Here is a 20,683-nt window from a genome sequence, read left to right on the forward strand (position 1 = left end):
CACATTCTGAAGACTGTCTAGCTCTTATGGACTGATCACCCTGTTGCTGGGCTGAACCAGCCACTTGTTGGGCATTTACAAGGCTGCGGACCAGCTGGGCTGCTAAGAGAAGACATCAGAGAGAAAATCAACAGATAAAGAAAACAACAGAGAAATGTCAATCGATAAACTCCCTTCCTCTGTTGAAGAGTCTCAAATTGCTCTGAGATTTTATAAACTTGGCCTTTTAAAGTATTATTATGTTTGTGAAGGATTTGTAACAGGTAATTTCTTTTTAAAGCTATTTTTCAATCTTGCAAATCACTAAAAAAAATATACTGGTGGTAGAAACAAGAACAAAAAGACAAATACTCCTTTTCTAAAGGAGACGATATATTTAAGAAAATACCTTCTGCAACAAGAATCTGAGTAACTGGAAATCATCACTTCTAAAATATTCTATTTTTTCTTTCACTAAACTCTCATTTGGGTTTCTAATTCTTAAAATTACTTATGAATTATAACAGGAACAGATCTCCCTCTCAAATAAGAACAGTGGTAAGAGATATAATTTCTCCTGTATATGTTCCCAGAAAAAAAATTTAACTTCTATTATCTTTTGATAGTGAAGGAATAAAGAAGGTAACTCAAATCAATCCAAAGAATACTCGTAGGGTGTTTACTGAAGACAACAGACTGCTAAGACCTTAATAGTAAATATATCTGAATACCGTTCAAAATAAAAGACTGTCTAAATTTTCTCTCTTTAAGAAATTCTAAGATCTAAACTCATACTGCTAAGTTTGGAATAGAGAGGAATCAGAGCCCTTAGAATGACATCACAAATGACCTTATTTCTACCAAAAACTATTTTTGGACTTTTCTATTTACCTGCCACACTGCTATTCCTCTGACGGGCCAGCTTGACCTCTGGGCACTCCCTTCGTACATGTCCTGCATCTCCACATATAAAGCATCTGAGGTCTCTGGGGTCTCTAAACTCTCGAGTGTCGTGGAGGTCTCGGGGGTCAACAAGGTCTCGGGAATCTTTCTCCTCTTCATTCCCATCCTTCTCTTCTTCACTGTCTTTCTTCTTTAGTCTAAACAGTAAACTGCTGATACCAATAATGTGGGGCTAGGGACTTGTAAACTGAATGAATCACAGAACAAACTAAACTATACAAAAGTCTCACAATAAAGGAATTAACATGCCCACTGTTTCATGCACTTTTTTTAAGGCAAGGGAACTCACATTTAGAGAACACCTCCTCATATGGCAGAAACTGGGTATTCCAGTAGTTTAATAATATCAAATTAGAAAAAAATTTTAATATTGAATTTTAATCTTATTACAATCCTTAAAGGTTGGTATTGCTTAGAGAAAGTGTCTTCTCTAAATTTAAGGCAGTATATAGCACTGATGGAACCTAGGAGTTCGTTCTATCTGAAAAGTTCTAAGCTCTTTATATTAGGCAAGATTTAACAACTAAAGAAAGGATTTTCCTGGCCTATTAAAGACAGTATACAAAATATAGGGAAGTCTATTTCATAAATGTATTTTCAGGGGGTGTGGAGGATGTATATTCCTCAAGGTATATATTATATAGGTATACCTCAGAGTAAATACCTCAAAGATTCAGTTAATCATATTTTAATTACTGATTTGCAGAACTATGAGGTACTCAGCAAGAAACCCATGACTTGGTCATTTTTTTTTCTTGGCTCCTGGCACAGTTTCCAGTAGAGTAGGTGTCAATAAATGCTTCTTCATTTACAAAAAACAAAAAACAAAAAAAACCCTGAATGAATAAGCGAACGAATGAATGCACTACCATTGTGCCACAAATCTCACTCCATTAACAAAATTCCACTCCAATATACATTTTACCTAATGTCCAATTTAAAGTCCTGAACCTTCTTAAACATACACGAACACGGTTATAGCTACAACTGGCCTCACTTTTATTTTCCCTGTAATGTTGATACATAATCATTTGCCAACCTTCTCCTTTTAGGGCAGTCTTTCATGTAGTGGCCTATTTTTCCACACACACGACAACATCGATCATTGGGAGCCAGTTCTCCATCTGTTAATACTCGGGAATCAAAGAAGTATTCCTAGGGAGAAAATAAAACTTTATTAGGAAAAAAAAAACACCCCACTATGAATTGTGGAATCCAAATGGAAAGATGTAAACATGGTTTTAAAAAAAGGAAATAGGGGAGCCTGGGTGGCGCAGTCGTTAAGCAGTCTGCCTTTGGCTCAGGGCGTGATCCTGGTGTTCTGGGATCGAGTCCCACATCGGGCTCCTCTGCTGGGAGCCTGCTTCTTCCTCTCCCACTCCCCTGCTGTGTTCCCTCTCTCACTGGCTGTCTCTCTGTCACATAAATAAATTTTTAAAAATCTTAAAATAAATAAATAAATATATAAATATATAAATATATAAATAAAGGAAATAAATGGGGCACCTGGTGGCTCAGTCGGTTAAGCATCTGCCCTCCCAGAGTCCTGGGATCCAGCCCCGTGGAGGGCTCCCTACTCAGCAGGGAGTCTGCTTGTCCCTCTCTCCCTCTGCTGCCCCCCCTGCTTCTGCACACATTCTCTATGTGTGTCAAATAAATTTTTAAAATCTTAAAAAAAAAAAAAAAAAAGAATTATCATCAGTGGGGCCCCTGGGTGGCTCAGGTGGTTGAGCATCCAGCTCCTGATTTCAGCTCAGGTCATGATCTCAGGAGTTATGGGATCCAGACCCCAGCTGGGCTCCACGCTCAGCGGGGAGTCTGCTTCTCTCCTTCTCCCTTTCCCTCCACTCCTCCCCCTGCTCTCTCTCAAATAAAGAAAAAGAATTATCATCATCAATATCACAGTTGCTAACAGTGCTAACCACTTTACAAATCTACATTATTTCTTCATTCATCTGAGGCATCTTTACATAATAACCCAATAGACAGATACTACTTTCATCCTCATTTATAGATGAGGAAACAGAAGCGCAGAGAGTTCGAGTCATTTGCCCATAGTAAAAAAGCTGGTATGTAAGCAGGATTTAATGCTAAGTTGGTCTGACTACAAATCTCATGCTTTCTGCCTTAGCAAGCTATTTCTAGAAAAGCGTTATTCTCTTTACAAAAGAGCTCCCTGTCAATAAAGCAATCCTCTGGTTTATTTAAAATATGATTGGATTTGCATATAACATTTCAAGAACATATAACATTTATTATATAAAACAGGGTATAGCTAAAGAGCAGGTAGAGAACCAATACAAAGTAAATCATTTTCCCAAGTTTCAGAAGTACCAGGATCATTTTTCCTTTATCCTACCACCAGCGTACTCTTCTAAGTTTTAGCTCAGTTTTGTTTTACACTATCACAAAGACTAGTTTGTCCTAACATTACTCACATCTCTGGAAGGCAAGAGAACATGTCCACTTAGCTAAACTCTTCAAATCTATCTAAAGTCAAAGATAAAAGTATGAGAGACACACATACTAAGATGGCTATCATAAAAAGATAAAGGATGTAAATGAAATGGAACCCACACATACAGTTGGTGGGAATGTAAAATAATACAGCTGCTTTAAAAAACAGTTTAGCAGGACCTCAGAAAGTTAAACATAAATTTGTTAAAAACAGACCGGCAATTCTACCATTAGGTATATACCCAAAAGAAACATACATCCACACAAAAATTTGTGCAGATATATTCACAGCGCATTACTCGTAAGACTGAAAAAGTAGAAACAACTCAAATGTCCAACAAAAGTGATGAATGGATAAATAAAATCTGATATATTCCATTTAATGGAATACTGTTCAACCATAAAAAGGAATGAAGTGGTGATACATGCTACAACATGAATGAACCCTGAGAACGTTAGCCCAAATGAAAGCAGCCAGTCACAAAAGGCTACATATTTCATGATTCCATTTCTAAGAAATGTCCACATAGGCAAACCTACAGAAATAAAAAACAGATCAGGGGTTTGAGGAATGGGAGAGAAGAGGAATGGGGAATGACTACTAATGGGGACAGGGGCTTCCTTCAGAGAGAAACAAAATGTTCTAAATTAGATTGTGGTGATGGCTGCAGAATCCTGTGAATATACTATAAGCCACTGAATTTACTGCTTACTGTATGTATATTAGTGAATTGTATACATTGTGAATTATATCAATAAAGCTGTTTGTTAAAAAAAGATGAAAGATATAATTTTTCACATTTATTATTGAAGAAACCAATGTAGCTAATTAAAATCTTCATCATCATATTTTCTGTCAAGACAAAATGAAAGCCTTTGTCAACCGAGGAAGCATCCTGAACCTGCTCTCGTTCACCCATCACCTCTAGTTAATCACAAATTGTATCCATTTTATTCCTGAATCTCTCTTTAATCTACTTTTCTCCATTCTACCATCCCAGTTAAGGTGGCCTAGACCTGAGGGTCAGCCAACTTTTCTTGTAAAGAGCCAGAGAGGAAGTATTATAGGTGTTGTGACAAAACTGAAGATATTATGTAGTGCTTACATAATAAGAGAAAGCAAATTTCCACTAAGTTTTTATTGAAGAATTTCAAAATATACTACTAATAATAATTGAGTATAATTTTTTGTAATGTAAGTTTACTAATTAGAAGAAAGGAATTCTTTTTTTTAAGATTTTATTTATTTGACAGGGAGAACAAGAGAGCACAAGCAGGGGGTGCAACAAAGGGAGAGGGAGAAGCAGACTCCCCACTGAGCAGGGAGCCCGATGTGGGGCTTTATGACCCCTGGGATCATAACCTGAGCCAAAAGCAGAGACTTAACCGACTGAGCCACCCAGGTGCCCCTAAAAGAAAGAAATTCTTCTGGGGAGAGACATTTCACTTAACTGAGGCTCAAAATTAGTGTTCTCTATCATTAAAATTGATAGCAAATGTTCATCTGTTAGTGCTAATCTGCAATTACATTTTATGTATTTCATCTTTGAAAATGTTTTTCACAGATGCAAAGATTGAAGATTCAAGGTAAAGAATTAGATCTAGAGTGCAAATGAAGGACTAGCCTCTGATAAAGAAAATGTATCTGTAGATGCAGGCAGATTTATAGGTTTACAGAAAGTTGAAGGAATATCTGATACTATCTTGTCTCATAGGGAAAACCTCTAAGAATGAGAAGGAGAGAGGTGAAAGGTGGGACAAAGTGCAATAGGTACTAAATTTTGAGTACAATAAAATTGAAATTAGTTCTTATCGAATAGGATATACAGGTAAAGAAAGGTATTAAGAATGTCAGATGGTTCTGAGAGTCTAATTTAGGCTGGTAAACATTAATTTATACTTGTATTATATAAATAAAACCACCTAGCTTTAGGACTTCTTTTCATAGTGCTTAGCTGCTGAAGCATAGACAGATGGTAGATAAGGTGAATTCATATAAGGTTGAACATAAAAGGGTGCAAGAGGACAACGGTGCAAAGGAATTTAAAGTATATGCCAGACAGGAGACCAGGAAATCTAAGTTAATGGGAAGAAAAATGAAGACAGAAGATAGCTGATAGAAGACAGCTGACAGAATGAGAGAAAATGGGTCATTATAGTAGAGGACCTAATGATGCAGAAGAATAGTTAAAGAGGGAATATGTGAGTGAATGAAAAAGATGAATGAATAGAAAATATACTTGTCTTCATTTTCATTAGTGTAGGAATGAAACACATCCATTTTGTATGCCTACAAGCCTAGTTAGTACATAGCAGAGAAATTGGTAAAGTAGGAATTCAGGGATGCCTGGGTGGCTCAGTCAGTTAAGCATCTGCGTTCGGCTCAGGTCATAATCCCAGGGTCCTGGGATCAAGCCCCGCATCGGGCTCTCCGCTCAGCAAGGAGTCTGCTTCTCCCTCTGCCTGCCGCTCCCCCTGCTTGTGCTCGCTCTCTCTTTCTCTCTCTGACAAATAAATAAATAAAATCCAAAAACAAACAAATAAATGAACAAAAAAAAACCCAACCAACCAAACAAAAAAAAAAAGTAGGAATTTAATAAATATATGTTTTAAGAATATATTTTACTGTGGAAAGTATAAGCATGAAAGACTTTAAAGGGTATTTTCTACAGTATCAGTTATAACAGTGATATAGTAAAAACAATCTAAATGTCCATCAAAGGAGAGTACTTAAACTAGTATGAACAAGCCATAGAATACTATATATTGACTTTTAAAACAGAAAAAAATAGATCAGAAAATGGTCAGCAGACTCATAGGCCCCTTCAGATAGGCCTCAAACTGATGTCTGGCTCTTACACCAAATGATATTCAAGACCAAAGACTGATATCTATTAGGACTACTTATACTGAGTTATTAAGAGTTACTAAAATTTTGTATTCATAGACTAAAATTAGCACATTTGCAGTTTACTAAGGATTCTAATATTCTACTAAAAAATCTTGACAACATGAAACTGCTAGGTTCTTACAGAACATATGCACATATACACACTAATAGTTGGAATTCCCACAATTTTCAGGTAAAATGCTTTATCAGTGTATCAGCAGATTTGTTTTGATCTGGCTGTGCTCTCTTCATTTATTGTTTTTTTAATAGTATGTTAGTAAAATCATTGTTGGATTTTCCTTTTGTTTGACATTTTGTTCTTACACAACTTTTGTGTCATTTCAAATTTTACTATTATTTTCTTTCTCCCATTATAATTATTCTCACCCCTCCCCAAGAGGCAAGACAATAAAAAATGTCAAGAATCAGTGCCACAAGGGAAAAAAACCTGTAGATTTTTCTGCTTTTCTTACCCTACACCCGAAAGAAAGAGTGCAGAAACTGTACTGAACAAGATCAAGAATATCCGTTATGCAATAGTAGAGACACAGTTTCTCTCTTGAGATTGCTTCTCTTGGAAGTTTTTCTCTGTGAAACTTAGACCTCCTCCCATTAGAAAGCAAGCAAAAAACAGAGTGAGACCAAGAGGAATGGGAAATACTATGCCTCCCAGTTCAGGCAAAAGGAATCCTCTCAGTTCCATGCCATCAAATTCAGTTACCAGGGCTACACCAAAATTAGAGCAGAAGCCTCAGCAAGTAAGAAAGTATTTCTTTGGTGTTGTCCTGTTTATATTTTCATCAAGATTTCTAGAGATGGAAGAGGGGCAATGGGCAGCACCTCAAGTTCAAAATTTAAGGATACTGACACTTGACTACCTTCATTCATTCAACAAATGCTTATTTGGTACATCCAATGTGCCATCTTAATAGGTACTGGAGATATGATGGTGAAGAGACATAACAGACCCTTGTCCTCACAGAGCTACAGTCTAATGGGGGAGACAGAATTAAAAAGATACACAAAATTTAGCAAATAGATATCTCATTATGAACTACGATAAGTGCAATAAAAAAAAATACACGAAGTGTATAATCATCACTTTCCCCTATTTCTAACAACAACTTGGAAATAGGATAAGGCTTCCTATACCACAAAAAAAGCACTTCTGTAAGAATCTAAATATAAACTTACAGCTTCTCTGCCAATGAGTGGATAAAAGGGGGTACCAAAAAGTTTCCTTCCATTGATAAATGCCTTCATGATAAAATTGGTCACTATGGAAAAAAGAAGAAAAAAATAAAAATGCAGACAATGTGTAAAAGCTTTAAAAACAGGCGATTTCTGTATTTAAAACTTACTTTTTCTAGAAACTCCAGCACCAAGGTTATGATTCAAGTCAAAAGGATCTAGAAAAGAAATATTTATTTTTTAATTAAGAATTCTGTTCACTATAACACAAAATATACGTATGAGCCATAAAGTAATACTACATAGAAAGTAATACTATATAACTCGGACCATTCAAGTCAGCAAATTATTCTTCTAAAATTATAGATTAAAAAGGATAGGAACTTGGGGGGAGGGAGAAAAATAACAAAAGGATAGAAACATAAAAATCAAGAGGAAGAATCTTCCAAATCCTAATGTGTTTACAGTGTTCCCTTCAATTTCCTTGCCAAATGAAACCCTGGCTTTTGTTCCCTTTCATTCCTCAGTTAACATCAGCTAAATGAGAACCTTCAATTGCAATGCATTTGGATGTCCACTGCTTCTCAAAAGTTGTCAACAGCTTTTTCTGCCGAATGCTAATTACATATTCCTTGAAATCAAACTCTTCAGTATAGAAGCGAAGCAGTCCCAACCAAAGCTCTCCTAATGTTTCTGTGTTCTTTCCAAGTGAAGGTAAACGCTTTTTCTATAGGTAAGAAAAAAGAGAGAGAGAGATGTCTATACCTGCTCAAAATATGGACCCCAAATCTAAGTAAAATTATTAAATTATGCAAATCCCAATACATATCAGTGAACATTCTATAACATAAAGACTATGAAAAAATTACCAGTTCTTCTGTTTTATCAAAGAAAAATGCATTCCATCCATCAACCATTCTCTGTGGAATCTGTTTTCCATCAAAGATCTGTAAAAACAATTTTATTACTAGATTTAAAGTCCTCTAATGAAAATGCCTAAGTATCCTCATATCATTTTAGAATGTACCTATAAGAGATACTTCTTTCCAAAAGGAACATGTCAGGATGATATAATTTGATGCCAAGTTATTAATGAATAAAATATATCTGGAAGATCAAAGCTGAGAAAGGATATCTTAAGAGCATGAGACTCTCCAAATGACACATTTAATGTTATCTATTTGGCCTGTCAAAACACATCCAGCCCAAGACTAATGAAGTAAAACAAAAGAGGAAAAAAAAACAATGAAAATCACATTTTCATCATAGATGTAGAAATACGTAATACCTATTGATTTGTACACCCAAAGGAAATCAATGGAACCACTTGTTTTGGGGAAGGGCTCTAGTACTTTTAATCAGTTATCTGCATCAGATGAGGCTGAAAAGTTCCCGGGTATTGATTTCTTTAAAAAGAAAATTAGGTAGCTTTTCCTGACATCTTGATAAAAACTAAAATCTTCATGATTAATTATGAACAATAATCCATTGTCATGAGTAAAGGGAGGGGGTAATAATGCTACTTTAGTAGAAGAAAAGTATCCCTTAAGATGAGTTATTTAAAAAAGCAAAAAGTTGCAACAAATTCACAGTCACTAGACCTCATTTCTAGTCTCAGTTCTGCCTGGTGGTGATTCTAGACAAGACACTTATCCTCCTAAACCCTTCACTGTTTTCCCAATGAAAATGAAGATTAATTAGGTCAGTTGCTTTCAAATTTCATTCTTCTTTTAAGCTGTAGAATCCTTTCCTAAAACAGAACCTTCCTGGAAGCTTAAAACAGAATCCTAAGTGGGGAAAATATACCCCATTTTCCCCCTATCTCACTTCTCACACATACACTAATGAACCCCTAGAGCTTACCAGAAAATACTTAAAAACCATCAGATAAGGTGGTCCCCATCAACCCTTCCATTTCAGATGGCACAGTGATTTACAAAATTAACATGTCTGGCCCCTCTAATTTCACTCTCAGGTTTAAGTTCCTTGTAAGGCAAAAACTGTAACTTAACACTGGAGCCAAAATTCCTACTACATCAAAGCCTGCTATATAGAGAAAATACTTAATACAAGTTTGTTGAATGAATATATGTGCTCTGGAAGCACTTTGCAAAAAGATCAAGTTTCCAGAAACCTGAGGTAAGAAGTTGTTTTTTTTGTTTGTTTTTTGGGTTTTTTTTTTTTTTTTGAGAGAGAGAGTGTGTGTGCATGCGAGCACAAAGGAGGAGAGGCAGGGGGAAGAGGGAAAGAAAGACTCTCAAGCAGACTCCCACTGAGCGTGGAATCCAATGCACTGCTCGATCTCACAACCTTAAGATCACGACCTGAGCCGAAATCAAGAGTTGGACACTTAACTGACTGAGATACCCAGGCGCCCCAGTTGCTTTCTATATTTATATGTAACTTAAATACAGTTACCACTTATCTACTATAAATTCTAACACTTCATAAAACAAACAAGGGAGAGCATGGCAATTAGATATTGATACCTACAATAAATCTTGCCCTGAAAAAGGAAATGAAGGTATCAAAGAAACCAAAGTGTAATATTTCACCATTATAGAATATTTTACCCATATAGATACTATTATAGGTCTATGGGAATAATATGGGAATAATATAAGCTACGTCGGTTAGACCTTGCTTCTTTTTAATATAATTATTTTTAACTAACAACTATGATCCAAACCCAACTAAGTTGGCTGACAACACAGTGAAAGTGGACCCTAGGGGCCTTGGAAGGTATTTAATCACTGATTTGCCTATTTTTTTTTAAGAGCTCTCATATTTCACATTCTACCTTTCCACTGTTTCAGCCCTCAGAAGGATTAATGTTATCCCCCCTTTTTTCTTACACACACACACACACACACACACACTATTTCTCTTTCCATTTCTCTCTTCACTTTCTCTCAACACCAATCATGCTCTACTCGAGTAGCGAGCTCTACTGAGTCCTCCCTCTAAAACCTCAGGAATAATCGTATTTGTACAAGGAGTGACCCTGTATGTTTTCCATATTTACTTTCGTATTTAATATTTTAGTGTCTGCTGCTATATTTAAACTGCAATATTTAAATTTTTTAGTTGTGGTAAAATACACATAACAAAAATGATTATGATGGTGAATTTTACAAGTGTTCAGTTCAGTGGCATTAAGTACATTCACATTGTTGTGCACCATCATCACCATCCATCCACAGAATTCTTTTCCTCTTGCAAAAATGGAACTGAAACTACTGAACAATAATCTCCCGTTCCTCCTCCTTCTAGCCCCTGAAAACCACCACTCCACTTTCCATCTCTGAGTCTGACCACCCTATATAAGTGAAATCATACAATATTTAGCCTTTAGTGACTGGTTTACTTCACTTAGCATACTGCCCTCAAAATTCACCCATTCAGTTGCAATTTTTAAGCTAATACAAGCTAAGAAAAAACAGAAGTTCATAATATCATGTGTGATTAACACTCCCTAATCCTCTTTTATTATTTTTACATGAAAATTTATTTTTACTTATGATGATTTTCTAGAATACATCAAAATCATTCTGCTTAGGAAAGCTCCTTTTGACCTAAAGAACTTTGTATTGTTAACCATGAAAAATACACTTAGCAGAGTCTTCCTTATACCCAGTCACTTCACGTCTAGGTTCAATTACAAATGGAGTCAAAGATCAACAGCTTCATTAAACATATCCTTACCCTTAAAAGTTGATCGATGTCAATGACCAATACTTAAATGATGCCAGAGCAATGGACAATGGGGTCCCATATGACAAGCAAAAAAGGCCAGAAGCAAAAATCCATATATCATCAGTTCATATGTATCACAAAGCCCCCCACAATCAGAGCTCATTATGATGGAAAACATTCCATGGACTGTCTCTCATTTCATCAAGCACTGTTAAGCAGATAACGGAAGAGTTCTTGAAGTTGGCTACCACAGTCCTGCCTACATTTTTCCAGTAACAATATTAATACAGCTGCTAATGATAGTAGTAGTAATAATAATAATAAAGCAAGCACCATTTATGAACACCTACTTTAGCACCTACTATATAATTCAAGGGCATTTGATTTCTCTGTTCCTTATATCAATACTGAAATAATACCATTATTATATTATTACTGTTACGAAACTCAGACTAGTGGCAATCAGGCAGCTTAGTGAAGCCCACAATGTCAGAATTAGGATTCAGACCAGGTATCTCTAGCTCCAAAATCATGCCCCGCTCTTTCGATTATATAGTACTGCCTGAATGGTTCCTCATTCATGGGTAATATAATTACAGAACACAGACAAACCACTATGAAAACAAAATTTGTGTTCCACTTTAGGTAATCATAGTATTCTGTCAAAGTCATAGCAAATCATAGTTAAATGGCTGCTATAATATTCCTGTGTAATAATGCATTTAAGATACCCAAAATTAAGGCCTTAACAACAGTTAGACTAATACAAAGAATGACCTTGGCCTTGTCAGGCCTCATTAATTCATGTTAAATTTTAAATATCCTACTGTATACAACCTTGTTAAAAACTACATCACTCGATACAGATTCAGCAACCTAAAATTTTCTGTCAGGAAAGGATATCTGAAAATTTTTTTTTCTTCTCCACTGTTAATTTAAAAGGGGGAATAAATGCTGCTACGAGTACATGGCATTCATTAAAACTTTTTAAAACTTACTAAGGCCATCTGACATCCACCACTTGGCTTACTTATTTTGTAATTTTCTTCTCTGCCGTGACTATTGGTTTGTGTAAAGTCAGAATATCTGATTTACCAAACAATTCTGATGCTTCTCTCTTACCTCAAAACAATCACCTTTCTAAGAAATTAGAACTGGATTCTCCCTAATGCTTGAAAATACACTTTGTGCCAAGAACGATGAAGAATAGATGGATGATTAAGAACTCTTTAAACCTATTTCACAGAGTATAAATTGGCTACAAAAAGGAAATGCATGAATCACCAAATCTGAATGAACAGGAGTATAATGTTCCTTCTGATGTACATTTTTATGCTTAATGCAATTAACATGACCTTACAAAGACGAGGAAGAATTTCCTTAGGTTTTCTCTCAACCAAAATTCACAAAGTTGACCAAAGAATACACAAAAATATACCAAAGTCATTGCCAGGCAGGAGGAGGGAGAATACTATGGAGAGAAGAAACTTTCTATTTGCATCTGAGAGACTATAATGTATGAGTTCATGGATGGCTGTAAGACTTTCATAATCATTTGCAGCATTCGAAGACTATGAAATACAAACACGCTACAAAAGATATTCAATAGGTCTGCTTATCTAAAATTCTTTTGGTAGCCTATATTCTCCCGTAATGAATTTTTTTAAAAGATTCATTATGTTATCATATCATTAAGGGAAGAAGAAAACTTAGGATGTCCATGCTGGAAAAATCCTTCATGACCTCATAAACTGATCAAGATCTACTGTGTTTAGATAAATGTTTTCACAAGAAACTCCTGTATAGTTTTCTTAAACACCTACCTCTTGTAGAACTGGGATAACAGGTGGTTTTCTCTGCTGCAGAAAGTACAGCACCATAAGGATATAAGCATATGAAGATAAACTTCCCCTGGAAGCATCTCCAATGTCACATCGCTAAAGAAACATAACAATGATTGAAAATAAAACTTCAGAATTTTATTCGATGCATAAGTACTAACTAATTTGAAATACTATATTTTTAACCCATCAAACTGTCAAATATCTAAAAGTTAAAAAACAAACTATTATGAGGATGGGTAAACAGGCACTCTCATACATTACTGATGACAGTATAAATTAGCATAAAATCTGTGAAGAATAATTTGATAGTATCAAAATTACAAAAGCATATCTCACTTAACCTAGCAATTCTGTTCTAACAATTTATCCTGCAAACACACCAACCACCAAAAAATATGTGAAATAACTAAACAGAAGTTTTAAAAATCACAGCACTGTTTTAACAGCAAAAAAAAACAGAAACAACTTAAGACTCCTCAAGAAAGCACAGGTTTTAAGCAACTGATGACTGTCTACACAACTGAACAGGGTGTAGCCATTAAAAAAGAACACGGAAGGAAAAGAAAAAGAACAATGAAGCTCTAGTATACTAATAGGAAGTAATTATCAATACTATTGATCAGTGAGAAAAGCAAAGTACAAAACAATGTTTTTAGTATATTTTTCCCGTTATAAAAAGGGTAGAGGAAATGTATATATTTGCTTATTCTGGTATATTTCTGGGAGGATACAGAGGAACTTTTTTTTTTTTTTTTAAAGATTTCATTCATTCATTCGACAGAGATAGAGACAGCCAGCGAGAGAGGGAACACAAGCAGGGGGAGTGGGAGAGGAAGAAGCAGGCTCATAGCGGAAGAGCCTGATGTGGGGCTCGATCCCGTAACGCCGGGATCATGCCCTGAGCCGAAGGCAGACGCCCAACCGCTGTGCCACCCAGGCGCCCCCTTTTTTTTTTTTTGGATACAGAGGAAATTTTAACACCAGTTGTCTCTAGCAAGAGGCACTGGTTGGCTAGGAGACAGATGTGGAAGGGAGATTTTCCACCAGACCTTTTGAATTCTGAACCACATGAATAAGTTGGCTATTCCAAACAAAATTTTTAATTAAAAATAAATCCTAAAAGAATCCTCAGAGGCTTCCCCTGAGTAAGACTTTAGCTGATATTATATAAAGGGAGAGGAACGATTTCTCTGACATGAAAGACTTAGTTTCATTAGCACAACTCCACTGAGGTACAGAACCATTATGCTAAAGTTATTCTGTGAGGTGAATCTAGAAAGTAGCCATATCAAATACAATTTGAGGATGTGGCTAAACGCCACTCTTTTCTAAGACAACCTCTGTCCACAAAGACATGTATAGGAATATCTAAACAAGTATGTCTCCCTACTGTGGAAGAGTGGATTTAGCGAAATGAAAATGCAACCAAGTCACTCAACTACTAAGAAGCCTTCCACCACTACATTAAAAAAATTAACTATTTATTGAGCAGCTACCATAAAGCAGGTACACTAAATTGGGGATACAGGTCTCCATCTTCATTGAGTTTACACACTTAGCTAAAAAAAGAAAACAGAATTCAGTAAGTGTTATAATAGGAGAAACACAAGGTTTTACTGGGATTGTTTTGTTTTCTTGGCCAGAAAAATTTATGACTAAATCCAAATCTCAGATTTCCTAACCCAGAGATTCTTAACTAGGATGATATGCCAATTCCCATACCTGGGGCTGAAAATCTTTACTGCACTGAGAAATTTTACTACTGATAATTTACTTAAGTGTTATACATGGGAATAAAGCACATACAGGAAAAAGCTAAGACACGACTCTAAATAATTATAAACTTAAATCATTTACTGTTGAGTGCTTCCTTTAAAGAGCTCAGAAAAACAAAAACTGAGAAGATACTTTTTGTAAGTCTGACATCAGTATATTTCATTTTAACTATCATGAGTATTATAACAAAGGAGATCATTAACTATTTCATAAATACCTTTGCAAACACTTTCATAGTATATCCCAAGTACTGTACTCTAGGATCAATAGCTGCATAAGTAGCTAGCATTCTTGTGTTATGTTGTGCCTGAAAAAAATTACATATTTGAAAGCATTTCAAATTTATTAAAATTAAACTTATAAATCAGATAAAAAGATATAATGCACTCCAAATATAATATATAATTGTAAAACTTAAAATACCTGTAAATGAGTCAAAAACTAATCTTCAATCTGAAGGAAATATCACGATGATTCTTAAAAATATTTTTGTCTTATAATGCTCACATTTGAAACTTTTAAACATAAACGTATAGTCAGTGATTGATAAACTTTTTTTTTTCTATAAACTTTTAAAAGGACAAGTGTAAACATACCTAGGTCTATACAGAAAGAGAAACTTACCAATGTATTATATAAACTGATATCACCTTCTAAACCACTTCGTCTATGTTCAAATTTTACTATAGGCACTTTGGCAGTAGTTATAGGCAAAATGTTTCTTAAACCTGATTTAAAACAAACAAACACAAAAACTTCATTAGGTTAAATAATTTTCATAAAGATAAAAAATATTTTGTTGTTTTAAAGCTGTAACTTAAAATTCATACCTGGATGTCTCTTAAGAATTTTTGCCAGATTTTCAATTATTTCTTTACAGTTTAATTTCTAAAAAACAAAAGAAACAAATAATAAAGTTTGTCTAACTCAATTTGGCCCTGTGCAAATTCACTTTAATGAGGCATTTAATACTAGCATTGAAAATCTCCAGCTACAAGCTACTCAAAGTATGCGGTCTAGAGACCTGCAGTATCGCCATCATCTGGAAACCTCGTGGAAATGCAGAATCTCAGGCCCCACCCCAGTCTACTGAGTCATAATCTACATTTTTAATAAGATTCCCAGGTAATTCACATCCACATTAATGTGTGAGAGGTACAAAGACAGGAGAATAATGTTTTCAAAATGTGAATACATAACTAGAGATGGATCTGGTGAAGGAAAAACAGTATAGTGTTTAAGAATATAGGCTCTGAATTTAGACAAACCTGGATTCAGTCTTCAACTAAGTATTATTAACTAGCTGCGTGACTTTGACCAGATTCTTAACCTCTTGGAGCCTCACACTACTATTCTATAAAATCAAGTTAATTATAAACTCCTGCCCTATCAAGTAGTTGGAAGGATTACATGAGACATATATGTAAAGCATTCAGCAGCATGCTTGGCACAAAATACACACTTTAAGTCTATCAGCTATTTATTGCCATTATGTTGATGAGGAAAAGTAATCCAATTATTACCAGTACCTACTTCGTCATGAAAATTCTTACCTCTACAAATTTAAATGCATTTTTTTTATATCAGAGAAAGCATAGTTGATATGGTATCAATAACCATGATACAAGGAATAGGGAAGATAACGGCATTATAAATTAACTGGATTAAGCTGAATGGTATATACATCAGTGCCCACACTTACTACTAAAATCACTTTTGCGTATCCCCAGCGTGCTCTTTTTAGCTACAAGAGAGCAGAAGTCATTGCAGCTGAACCTGAGGATTTCAAGGGAATCTACAGTTGCTAATTAACACATAATAAAAGATTATTTTTCTCTTTATTATATAAGGATACAATTTATGCTAAATTATAAGTTTCAATTATGCCTCATCTGGAAGAAAATGTATTCTTTTTCATTGCTTCAACTTTCCAATGTGAATGGCACAGATGATATATTACAGACAAACCCTTAGTGATTAGAAATCTGATTATCAAATTTTACACAGAAGGTATCTAAACCCTAACCTCCACCCCTGGATAATATCATTTCCTATTCCCTCAGTTCTTGCTCTTCAAAATGGAGAGGGGCAGCCTCTTTCCAGCAGATGGCACTGAGCAGAATAAAGTTAAGAACTAAAATATTTACAACTTCTCCATTTTTTTTTTAAAGATAAAATGTTAATTAATACCAGAAATAATTTCTTAGGGCCAGAAACACGATCTACCACACATTTGTACTCTGCTATCTTTACTCTGGTTCTAACAATTTAAAAGCCACCTTTTGAAAAAATTTTCAAAAACGCACAGGTACACTATTCTGCTGAATTTTTTTTTTTTATAGTACAACAGAGGCTATACTGACACCACTACAGATGCCAGAAGCTTGGCCACACCCCAATCTTGCAAGCAGTCCCTGATTTTGAGACATAAATTCCAACAGTTATGTTGGTAAAGGAAGGAGCAACTATAGGGATCCCCTCCTTTCTAGTTGCTGCTAGGAAGACCTGGGATACTTCCCTGTCCAATCAGTCCCTTTCTTTACTGGAGCTTGGACAATCTTGTTTCCACTGCTGATGGTACACGAAGAAAGAAAGCGTAAGTACCCACTCTCACTGCTGAGACTGCTCTGAGGGGGAAGGTCTGCTCCTGGCATCTCACAGTGAAACTCCAGAAGTAGTGGTTAGGTTCTACAGTACTATTAGTACTATATTTCAGCTACATTATGGGTTAAATAAATTACAGAGAAGCAGTGAGATACAATGGAAAGAGCATGAATTGTGGAGTCAGACAGACCTGGGTACGAATCCCGGCTCCAACATTTACTAGCTGTGTGACCTTGGGCAAGTCAGTTTAGCTCTCAAAGCCTCAGTTTCCTCATCTGTAAAATGGGGGAAATTATCTACCTCGAAGGTGGTTGTAAGAATGAAATGAGGCCTCAAAAAATGTTAGTTCCCCTCCCCACCCAAAATAAGTTTCTAAAAGCTATCCTAGAACATGACATTTGTAACATTGCTGTACAGAAAAGTGTTCTAAGTGCCCCCAAATTACAATTAACTTATACAACACAACTCATTTGTAAATTAGATGTCCACTTTTATTTTCTATCTTTAGTGATACAAAGATAGCACCTAATGGAAGAGATATGAAAAGACAGAGGAAATGAGATCAGTGTTCACTAAAGTAGCACCAGCTTCACATTGGTTCCAATGAAAAAAATTCCAACTCTACAGTGTCTTAACTTTTTCCAAAAATTCATTACAAAGCACTTTTAACTTTTAATGACATGGTTTTTGTGATCTAAAATTACTGAAACAGTAAATTTACTTACTTAGACATCTGAATGTCTTCTAAAATGATAGTGCTAAATGCTTTTACATTTCAAATACTACTATTTACACAAAGAATGACACCATGTTTTTATCAATACCACATACGTAATTTAAAATGCATTCACCACTGGAAGAAAATAAACTTCTACATCTCTTTCCAAACACTAACTCTTACCTCTGCATTTTCGTGGCCTTCCAGGGTCATACAAATATCCAGATCACTATCACGAAATCCAAATCCATTCTTAGACGAGCCAAATAAGCACAATCTTGCCTTTTCTAAGTAAAGGAAAACAAAAGTCAAAAGTTCTATAATCAGCAGGAAAGAGGAGTCTTCTATTATCTACGAATGGACTAACACAAGATGATCTTGTCTACTTCTATGGCTTAAATACCTTCCATTGCCAGATATATTGAGAAATTCCAAAATATTCATCTAAAGCCCAGATCTTTTGCCTAAGTTCCCACAGCCTTTGTTTCTAACTGCTTTTTCCATTTTTTTACAGACATCATAAAATCAAGTCAAAACTAACTCTTCAGCTTTTACCTCAAACCTACTATTGCTCCTATAATCCTATTCTCAGCAAAAAGTATCTTTATCTACTCAACTACCTACCATCAGAAATATATGTGTAGTTCTTAACACCTCTCTCTCTCAGCTTCTACATCCAAACAATCACCAAGTCCATTAATTTCTTTCAACTTAACTATCTCATAAACTCATCTATTTTTCATCATTATCCACATCACTGCCAACAGTAAAGTTCAGTATTTAGAGATTTATCTTTTGGAAATAAACAAGTTTTTTCAGGCACAATTCAAGTAGTTTTACAAATATCACCTTGGTACATAGAATTAATTCTCCCGAAGTGAGTGATTAATCCATTTGATATAAATTATGATAGGGTTAGCCCTTCATATTTAGTGTCATTCAATAACAGGTACCACTTCAAGCAAGCTGTCGCTTAACTGGATTGGATTTCTCTCGCTATTAATTCTTTAGATTATACAGATAAGAAATTCTGTATTTTCAAAACCTAATTCTCCAATTCAGTTCTGATGTCCAACTTGAAATTTCAATGGCAACTGAGAGACATAAAAGAAGCTATGTTCATCAGGAAATAAAAATGTACATGAGTTTAATACAACAGATTTGGTCAGTACTTTACATACTAGCAAATATAACAGAAAATGGAATCCTATAGTATATAACAGATTATCTTTTATAAGTACAAATTCATTCTGATTATATGTCAACTCTTTATCCTTTTCTAAGATATTTGGCCACAAAACTCTTGATTCTTCACTCTTGTACCCCAAATCTGCTCCTTCTGCTATTCTGCTACCTCAGTTAAATAATATCACCCAACTACTGAGGTAAAAGCCCTGAAACCATCCTTGACTCCTTTTTCCCCCTCATATCTACCATGTAAAGCATCAGCAAATCCTATTGGCTCTACATTCAAAATATGTCCTATATCTCACCACTTCTCATTAACTCTTCTGGAACACTATTATGTCTCATCTGAACTCATGCAACAGCCTCAATTGTTCCTCTTGCTTCTATTCTTATGGACCTATACTCTAATCTCTCAGATCATGTCACTGAAGTGTTAAAACCTTCCAGAAGCTTCTTATTAGACATTCAAAATTCAAAACCCTTCTACCTATAGCTATAAGGCCCTAATGATTCAATCTCTAGGCTATCTCTCAGACCTCATCTTTCTATTACAGTCTACCTCACACATTCTACTCCAGTCACACTAATGTCCTGCATGGCCTTCAAACATGACAAACATAATTCAATCTTGGGGTATTTGTACTTGCTATCCTTTCTCTCTAGAATGTTCTCTCCTCGGATATTCATATAACTTGCTCCCTCACATTATTCATAGCTCTCTTCAAATGTCACTTAACCAGAGAGAACTACCATAATAGTACAGAGAACTACCCCATCATTATCCTTTTAATTCCTACACTTTAATAGCATTTATTATTTCCTGATATTACATTAATATACCTATTACAGCTGACTATCTGTCTACCTTTCTTAATATAAGCTTTCCGAAAGCAGGTTTCACCTTTTGTATTGGTACTATATTCCCAGCACCTGGAATAGTACCTAAAACATAACATTCAATGAACACTAAAAATAAACAGAACTCAGACTAGGTGGCTATAATAACAAAAACAATCAATTTTTAACATATGACATACCATCATATTCTTTTTGAATAAACTTTTCCAAGCCAATTAAAATTTGCTCCCTGTTGTGTTGTTCAGAAAAGGGTGGTGATAACTCATCTAAGTTAAAAAAAAGAAAAAGGAAAAAGGAAAAAGAAAAGTAAGGAAAATGGAATCTGAAAAGGTCTTCAATTTTTTACCCTAAACTCTTTACTTAAAATTTCATTATTTGTTAACTTCTCTGACTTTAAACTCATAAATGTTACTGGGGAAGGAAGGGGCAAGGGGACAGCCGAAAAATAATTTTTATAGGTTTATGTATGTTTCACATATCATTTTCCCTATGAAATATCTACAAAATATATTTACCTCT

General features: G+C 35.1%; 1 protein-coding gene across 15 annotated transcripts in view; it reads right to left on the reverse strand.

The window, feature by feature from the left end:
- The window catches only part of TUT4 (terminal uridylyl transferase 4), a 130,331-nt gene that overhangs the window by 21,367 nt on the left and 88,281 nt on the right, over positions 1–20,683 (reverse strand). For 10 of the 15 annotated variants that reach the window (XM_045799537.2, XM_045799536.2, XM_045799535.2 and 7 more), the window contains 13 exons: positions 20,344–20,430; positions 18,302–18,405; positions 15,627–15,684; positions 15,421–15,524; positions 15,014–15,103; positions 13,000–13,113; positions 8,350–8,427; positions 8,030–8,207; positions 7,651–7,698; positions 7,484–7,566; positions 1,982–2,097; positions 871–1,094; positions 2–102 (listed from right to left, as the gene is read on the reverse strand). In XM_045799537.2, the coding sequence (XP_045655493.2) occupies positions 2–102; positions 871–1,094; positions 1,982–2,097; positions 7,484–7,566; positions 7,651–7,698; positions 8,030–8,207; positions 8,350–8,427; positions 13,000–13,113; positions 15,014–15,103; positions 15,421–15,524; positions 15,627–15,684; positions 18,302–18,405; positions 20,344–20,430 (1,385 nt within the window). The remainder of the gene's footprint in view (position 1; positions 103–870; positions 1,095–1,981; positions 2,098–7,483; positions 7,567–7,650; positions 7,699–8,029; positions 8,208–8,349; positions 8,428–12,999; positions 13,114–15,013; positions 15,104–15,420; positions 15,525–15,626; positions 15,685–18,301; positions 18,406–20,343; positions 20,431–20,683) is intronic. The other 5 variants (XM_045799528.2, XM_045799533.2, XM_045799527.2 and 2 more) reach the window with 3 other exon arrangements.

Source organism: Ursus americanus, chromosome 12 (genome assembly GCF_024610735.1).
Source record: "Ursus americanus isolate L20-20 chromosome 12, mUrsAme1.1.p, whole genome shotgun sequence".
Lineage (NCBI taxonomy): Eukaryota > Metazoa > Chordata > Mammalia > Carnivora > Ursidae > Ursus > Ursus americanus.